The sequence below is a fragment of the Macaca thibetana genome, chromosome X (assembly GCF_024542745.1).
Source record: "Macaca thibetana thibetana isolate TM-01 chromosome X, ASM2454274v1, whole genome shotgun sequence".
NCBI lineage: Eukaryota > Metazoa > Chordata > Mammalia > Primates > Cercopithecidae > Macaca > Macaca thibetana.
In genome coordinates, this window is record NC_065598.1 from 102,328,373 (window position 1) to 102,336,932 (window position 8,560).

The window sequence follows — 8,560 nt, forward strand, 5'->3', positions numbered from 1 at the left end:
ATTATGTGTGTGTGTGTGTGTCAATAAAATCTTTACACTTGTTTCACTTAAGATAATGTTCCACCCATGTTCCTAAAAAAGACATAATTTCATTCTTTTTATGGCTAAATAGTATTCCACAGGGCATACTTATACAAGAGATATGTAATTTTAGTAGATACTGTCAAATGATTCTCTAAAGCGGTTATACTAATTTACACTAGAACCAAAAGTAAGAGTGCCACTTTACTAATGCCCTTGTAAAAACTAGATATTGGTCTTACTAATCTATGGCAGATAGATAGGCAAAAATATATATTATTATTTTGATTTGCATTTATCAATCATTTCTGAGCTTTAAAATCTTAATACATTTGTTGGCCATTTATATTTTTTTCTTTCTATATACTTTCTGTGCTAGTTTTACCTTTCATTTGTCTCTATTTTTCCTTAATAATTTGTAACTTCTCTTTGCATATTAAAGAAATTAACCTTTTATCATGTGTTACAAAGACTTTTACCCAGTTTGACATTGTTTCAATGGGATGTTTTGGTTGTTGAAGTAATTTTACTCATATGCACTCAAATACACTAGATTTTTTATCTTGTGGCTGCTGGTTTTATGTCATACTCAGGCATCACTCTGGTCAAGACTACATTTTTTAAATTCACTGTCTTTTTCCATCACTTTTAGAGCTTCACCCATTATCTGATACATTTTTATTGTGATAAAACATACAGATCAAAATTTACTATTTGAACCATTTTATAGTTACTATTCAATGACACTAAGTACATTTACAATGTTGTGCAACCATCACCACTATTCATTTCCAAAACTTTTTAATCATCCCAAACAGAAACTCTGCACCCATTAAACAGTAACTCCTCATTCTCCCCTCTCCTGATCCCTGGGTAACAGCTATTCCACTTTCTGTCTCCAGAAATTTGCCTGTTTTTCATTCCTTTTTATGGCTATGGCTGAGTGATGGTCTTGGACAAGATCCAGGAGAATTATCTGAACTGCCATGCAGAAACTCTTGTTTTCTTCCTGACTTTCTCCCAAAGATAGTCTCTCTTTTCTGAGCCACTTGAAGCTGGGGCTGGAGTGACACAAGCTGCCCTGTAGCCACCACCACTATGACTGCGCTGGGTCAGACCTGAAGCCAGGACCACTCTGGGTCTGGCCCAAGGCCCGCTGTAACTACTCCCTGGCTATCACCTATGTTTGCCTTATGCCCTAGGGCTCTATAGTCAGGTGGTGGCAAAGCCAGATAGGCCTGTGACAATCCCTTCAGTGCAGCTAGTTCCTCTAGTTCACAAGCAGGTCCAGAGGTGACATCCAGGAGCCAGTGACTAGAGTCAAAAATCTTAGACGTCTACATGGTATTGTATTGTACTGTAGCTGAGCTGACTTTCAAACAAGACACAGTCATTCCCACTCTTCGCTTCCCTTTCCAAAGGCAGGAGGTACCTCGTCCATGGCTATCACCACCACAGGCCTATGGGGAGCACTGCCAGACCTCCACCAATGTTTGCTTAAGACCTATAGGCTCTTCAGTCAGCTTGCGGTGAATGCTGCCTGGCCTGGGACTCACCCTTCAGGACAGTGGGCTCCCCTCTGGCCCAGGGCAGGTCCAGAAGTACCATCTAAGAGCCAAGTCCTGGAATCAGGAACCCCAAGTGCCCACTTGTCACTCTACCTCCCTGTGTCCACGCTGGTATCTAACATGCAAGACAAAGTCCCCTTTACTTTTCCCTCTGCTTTTCGTGAGTAAATGGAGTCTCACCCGAAAGCCACCACAACTGAGAATGTGCTGAGTCTCACCTGAAGCCAGCCAGTCTCAGAGTCTCACCCAATATCCTTGACATAGTACCTGAGGTATCACTGCAGGTTATTCAGGGCCCAAGGGCTCTTCAGTTAGCAGGTGATGAATACTGCCAGGTTTGGATCCTTTCTTTCAAGGCACTGGGTTCCCTCCTGGCCTAGAGTGTGTCTAGAAATAACATCTGGGAGCTAAGGCCTGAAACGAGGTCTTCACGACTCTTACTACTCTTACTGGTGCCCTATCCTGCTGTGCCCTATCTTGCTGTGTCTTCTTTGGATAAATATCTGTCAAATGCTTTGCCCATTTCTTCCCTCTCATCTCCTCAAGCAGAAGGAAGGGGCCTCTTTTGGAGCCATGAGCTGTGCAGCCTGGGGCTAAGGGAGGAGTGATGCCAGCACTTCCTTAGCCACCCTGACTGATGTCTCAGTAGGTTGTGTCTCCCCTCTCCACCCCCCGGCGCACACACACACACACACACCCCACCCCTGGTACACTGTCTCTGAGCCCAGTTCAGCACTAGGACTCTCCTAGGACCTGCAGTCCTTGTAGCCTAAACTGCCTTCCCGGTTTATTTAGGACCTCAGAATACTTTAGCCCGTGGTGCTGAGGCTTGTGGACCACTGGGATTAGTGATTCCCGTCTGGCTAGAGCTGGTTTCAATGCTCCATCCATGGGCAGGCATCAGCTGATTTTGGTCCAGTTTTGCTTTCTGCTGTGGGTATTGGTGATTCAGGAGTGTTTTTTCTACCTCTTAAGTGCCTCTTTCAGTGATATGAAGTTAAAACCAGGTACTGTGAGTGCTCACCTGATTTTTGATTCACATGAAGGTGCTTTTTTGTGTGTGTAGATAATTGTTCAATTAATGTCCTTGCCAGGGGAGGGGTGGGGGACAATTGGTGGAGTCTTCTATTCCACCCTCCTTCTCTGCCTCCAATCCCTCAACTTGATTTCATTTCCTTTGGATACATACCCAGTAGAGGAATTGCTGGATTAAATGGTTATTCTATGTTTAACTTTTTGAGGAACTGCCAAGCTTTCCCATGGCAGCTGCACTATTTTACATTCCCACCAGCAATGCATGAGGATTCCAATTTCTCCACATCTTCACCAGCACTTGGTTTGTTTTGTTGTTGTTGTTGTTTTGACAACAGTGATCCTAATGGATGTGAAATGGTATCTCATTGTGGTTTTGATTTGTTTTTCCCTAATTACTAATTATGTGTTAAGCATCTTTTCATGTGCTTATTGGTCATTCGTTTGTCTTCTTTGGAGAAATATCTATTCAAATGCTTTGCCCATTTCTGAATTCAATTTGGGGGTTGTTGATAATGGCTTCATCTTTACAACTTAAACTTTTAATCCATTTAGAATTTATTTTTGTGTAAAGAATGAGATAGGGATCCTTGGCCAGGTGCGGTGGCTCATGCCTGTAGTCCCAGCACTTTGGGAGGCCGAGTTGGGCGGATCACAAGGTCAAGAGATCGAGACCATCCTGGCCAACATGGTGAAACCCCATCTCTACTAAAAATACAAAAATTAGCCAGGCGTGGGGGTGCATGACTGTAGTCCCAGCTACTCGGGAGGCTAAGGCAGGAGAATCGCTTGAACCCAGGAGGTGGAGGTTGCAGTGAGCCGAGATCTCACCACTGCACTCCAGCCTGGCAACAGAACGTGACTCCATCTCAAATAAATAAATAAATAAATAAATAAATAAATAAAGTGAGATAGGGATCCAGCTTCATATTTTTTTTTTCCAAATAGCCATTTATCCCAAGTCATTTATTGAATACCGATTACTGATATGATATCCTACTTGGTGTCATCTTTAACTTTGAAGTCCAAGGATATCATTTTAGAAGTACAGCATAATATGGAAGTGTTTTAACACATCAAAGAAAACAATTTTATTATTCTCTAGGTAATCAAGGTTTCCCTTATTAGTTTCAGAGACAGGAATACCACACTGTATTACAATATCTATTGGACTATGCTCAATTACAAAACAACTCTAAAGTCACAGAGACTTTAACTCAAGAAGTTTATTTCTTGCTCAAGTCTGATGCAATCTGTCATCAGCTCTCTTCCCAGCAGCAATTCAGGAATCCAGTCTGCTTCCATCTTGTTGCTGCCCAAGCAGGAAGAAATGGTTTCTAGGGTTGTCAGGGCAGAAGAAGAAGAAGATGAAGGCTTTTAATTACACTGGACCAGAATTGACACATTACTTCTACTTGCATTCTCATTTGCAAGAACTAAGTTACATGATCCCAGCCTAGCTACAAGGGAAGCCAGGACACTTTGTTTTTTCCTGTGACCAAAGAGAGGAAATGGAGTGGAGAACACATAGTGTTGCCTTTGTCACACTTACCTTATGCATTTGTAAAGTTCCTAAAATGTACAGTTTTTGTAATTCTAGCAATTTAAAATGAACTGAAGAGAAGCTCGTTTTATAGGTAAAATCTATAGCCCTTTTTAAAGAATTTTTATGATATAAATACTATCCTAATTTCATAATAGGTTTCCTTAAGTAAAAATAATCACTGCTAATATTTAATTGAATGCTTGCTATGTGTCAACTACCATTCTAAATGCTTTTTGTGTGTTTAATACTCAAAACACCCTATGATGTAGGTACTAGATAAGCAAATTGAGGCATAGAGAAGTTGTCATTCACAGCTAGAAGTTGTCATACACAACTAGGCAGAATTACCTGAACAGAAGACTTATTTATATTTCATGTTGTGGATAGGAGTAAGTCATTGTTCATAAAAGTCAAAATATGGTAACAGAATGATCAAGGTTTAGGTTGTTACTGTTAGCATCAGATCTCAAGATCTTGAAATCTTTCCAAAGCATCTGGATTAAAGTCCACCCCATTCAAGGCAAAAGAAAATTATATAGTACTATCAGTTGTAATCATTATGATTAAGTGAACTTACACAATTTTAAATCATTAATTAGATCTTTTGATAAGTCTAGCAGAGATGAATTTACTGTGATGCTAATGTAGCCTAAATTTGCACAAATCCCTTCTATAACCCATTTGGCATTCTTACATATCTTGTATTTTTTCATTAAAAAGCGCCCCCAAATAGTATACCCTTGGGTTCTCACAAAACCTGGATCTACTACTATATTTTAGCACAGTTTTTTAGAGATGTAGCTCTAGCATAAAAGGTTAAAAGCATATACCTTCATGCCAGCTTGTCTGGATAAGAATCACCATGTGACTTTGCTTGTTACTTAACCTCCAAATGTTTTCATTTTCTTACATTGAAAATAAAGTATTTTTATGTGTAGCCACTAAAGTCTGTGACGCATTATCTTAGTAGTAGTCAGCTAGTGTTTTGACAGTTTCCTTAAACACCTGGAGCCAAGAAATGAAAAAGAAAAAATATGTTCTCCCAGTTTTTGCAGATTGACCCAGAGTGGTGGCACTCCTTCGACACTTAGCCAGGCCTTTTACAATTCTGCCTTAGCCTTCACTTCCTGCTCGCTCAGAGCATGAAGGTCAGCCACAGATGAATGATGAGTATTCTCAGCCTTTTTTTGACCATATGTCTACCCTGGGTATGCATGTGGCCTTCTTGATTTTCCGTTGTACACAGAAGCTTTTAAAGCCCACATTCCACCATATATATCATTTCTCAGCTTCTTCCTGCCCAGAATTTTTTGGTTTGCTTATTGCTTGTCCCAACTTTATAACCTGCCCAACTGCACTGGCTAGTATTTTTGTCTTTAAATGTGTTCAGCAATGTCACCACCAGAAAAGCCATCCCAGCTGTGGGAATGCTCCAAACTGGGTAAAACAAAAGTAAACCCTTGCATCTGTCCTTGAGGGAGCTACTGTAAAGATGAGAACACATGACCACATCTTGGAGAATAAGGTCTTCATTGCCCCCTTTGGTACTAGCAACCTGCAGCAGAAGTGCAAGCAGCCATCTTCATGGCTTCCCCTTATCTGCGGAGTGAGGAGTGGCAGGCAGGCAATTTAAAACACCACAGCACCCTCTACCCATCATGTAGCAGTTTCTTTCTTTATTAATTTTTCCCTAGTTGCTCTAAATTTTTGTGTAGATTCTAGAGTTCTGCAAAAATTGATTCTAAGAGTTTTTGTCAGCTTATAAGATGCTTTACGGAAGGACAGAACCCTGGAACTCGTTACTCTGCCATGTCACTCACCTGATCCTTTTTTTTTTTTTTTTTTCCTGAGAAGCAAATTGTCTTACTGGAGACCTGATCCATTTTACATAGAGTTTCTCAAGAGTATCCAAAGCTAAGTTTTAATTAATAAAGCCATTTTAAAGGAAATACACTTCAAAAGATGCATCAGTTACACATATACACATATGTATACATATATTTATGCAATTAAAATATATAATGTAAATACAGTTTTGCTTTATGGCTTATAGATTTACAAAAATATTGATAATTGAATTTCAAAATAGAAAACTTTATCTTTGCATTTATTTGAAGTATACCAATAAGCTATTTATTTGGAACCTTATAAATGACCTTGAAGATATGTGGATTTATTTTGCTTCACCAAGAACAAAACAAAAACCCAAAAACTAAATATGGCTTTTGAATACCAGTTCATGCCTTGAAATTGTTGGTATATCTGTTTCATGTGTTCACCTTTATCTGCAGAAGTTGCCATATAATTTTGGTAAATGCATGTAATAAATTGGAGGGAAGAGGGAGAGGATGAGGCACGGTGTTAATATTATAAGAAAAAATTAACAGCTTATGTGATACTAAAGTCAAGTAAATATTTAACTACTTTACAGTACTTACCATCTGCTTTTTACTTTTAGGTGATATTATAAAAGCGGCAACTGAACTGGATAGAGTGCATATTGTCGGTATCTTGGATATCTGTAATTTGGGTAATAATAAAGTGGAAGTCTATTTGCACAAAATTTATAGTCCAGAGAATACTTCTTAAAAGTTAGCGAATGGAATTATTACAGATTATATGAGTGTACTGCTTTAAAGATATTCTGTCATTTTGCTGGTAATTTCAGTAACTGTTTTCAGCAAGAATATTACATGAGCTCTAAAGTTATTAAGCAGTTTTATGTTCGTCTTGTGTTTAGGGGGCTAAAACACTTCATTTTAGATTCATTATTGAAAAAGGTCATCAAAATAATTTTTGTGTATAAGGAAATTTACCTTGCTTACCTTACTAATATGACTATTATCTTGACTTGTAATAATTTATGTTCACTATTCCATCTGTGAAGTGTACTTCATTCTAAAGCCTCAGTATAAGGCATCCTAATTTACAAGAGTAACTTTCCATGGAGATTTAACCTCTTTCCAATTTTATTCACATGTAATGGGAAATTTTGAATTGTCAGTTTGAAGACTATTCTCCTAAAGTGGTCAACCTGCACTTCTCACAGCCAAGGTAGTTTGTATCATTTTCAAAAGTACACATTATTAGGGTCTAGTTGCCCCCTGGTCCTTAGCTTGCTCAGCTGCAAAATAAGCATGCTAAATTAAATGGTCTTAAGGTTTTTCCACTTCATTTTGTGACTTTGTGTGGTTCGAATTTCTCAGTATTTTAACCAGCGTGTTGATGTCAAAGTCAAAGGCTGCAGTATGTCTATATTCTTGCTGTATTCATTTGTAGTTTCAGTATATGTAATGTGAGTTTAAATAGTGAAATTCCAACTGCTCATATTGAAAATGGAAAATAGTAAATATGGGAATTGATTTTATTCTGGTTGTCTATAATACTTCATTTTAAAGGTAAATGGCCACTCTGCATTTGCAAGGCCCTGTGGTTGACATCTGTGTGATTTGTTAGATGAGACAAAATGACCACTAAATGAGTTTATAGATTATTCTGTATCAAGATAAATCTGATTCCAGTTAAGCTATAAACTTGTGGAATTTCCTTGTAGCCCTATAGTTCTGTGACTTCATTTGCTATACGCTTTAAATGTGTTGGGCAGCCTATGAACCTAAAGACATACTGCAGTTTGTTCATAAATGTGTTCAGTCTTTTATTCTTTATAATTCTGTGTAAATGTTAATTAAAATAGTGGATTCCTCTCGTGTTACCGTTTTGAGTGAATTATTAAAGAAGTTAAAATGCAATAACTTTTTGGTCTTCTGTCTCATTTTGAATGAATTTGATGTGTTTCCTTCATATTTTTGGCCAAAATATATACTTAGTAAATGAGCCAAGATGATTCTTTCATATGGATTTAAAGACTGTTGTCAAACAAATCTGAACTATATTAGTTTTTCGAAAAAATATATGCATATTTTTGAAAATCAAGCAATATCCCTAAAAGAACTCAAGTACCTCTGATGTTATTCTAAGGTTATTGTACCTGACTTCTAGTAGCTTCAGATCTAGAAGTTGCCCCTAACGAGGTTTTAATATCTGTTTTGTAGATGGGAAACTGAAAGAGAAAGAGACTAAATGACTTAATGTAAATTAGTAAAGACAATTTAATGGTAAGGTCAAGCTTATATTCCAAAGTCTATTTCTTTAAATTCTAATTCGAGCAAAAAGTAAAATGTTTGAGGCTGGGCATGGTGGCTCACGCCTGTAATCCCAGCACTTTGGGAGGCCAAGATGAGTGGATTGCTTGAGCTTAGAAGTTCGAGACCAGCCTGGGCAACATGGTAAGACCCCTGCATCTAGAAAATAGAAAAAGTAAAATGTTTAAATAATAATACAATTTCTATTATTATATTAGATCACTACACGATAAATTCTATGCCATGGGGCT

The 8,560-nt window shown here is 38.1% G+C and overlaps 1 protein-coding gene across 2 annotated transcripts in view; it reads left to right on the top strand.

Moving 5' to 3' along the window:
• RADX (RPA1 related single stranded DNA binding protein, X-linked) overlaps positions 1-7,919 on the top strand; it is an 81,158-nt gene extending 73,239 nt beyond the window's left edge. For both annotated transcript variants that reach the window (XM_050775917.1, XM_050775918.1), the window contains one exon: positions 6,626-7,919. In XM_050775917.1, coding sequence (XP_050631874.1) covers positions 6,626-6,756 — 131 coding nt within the window. In that variant the 3' untranslated portion in view covers positions 6,757-7,919. The remainder of the gene's footprint in view (positions 1-6,625) is intronic.
• The last annotated feature ends 641 nt before the right edge of the window (positions 7,920-8,560 follow it).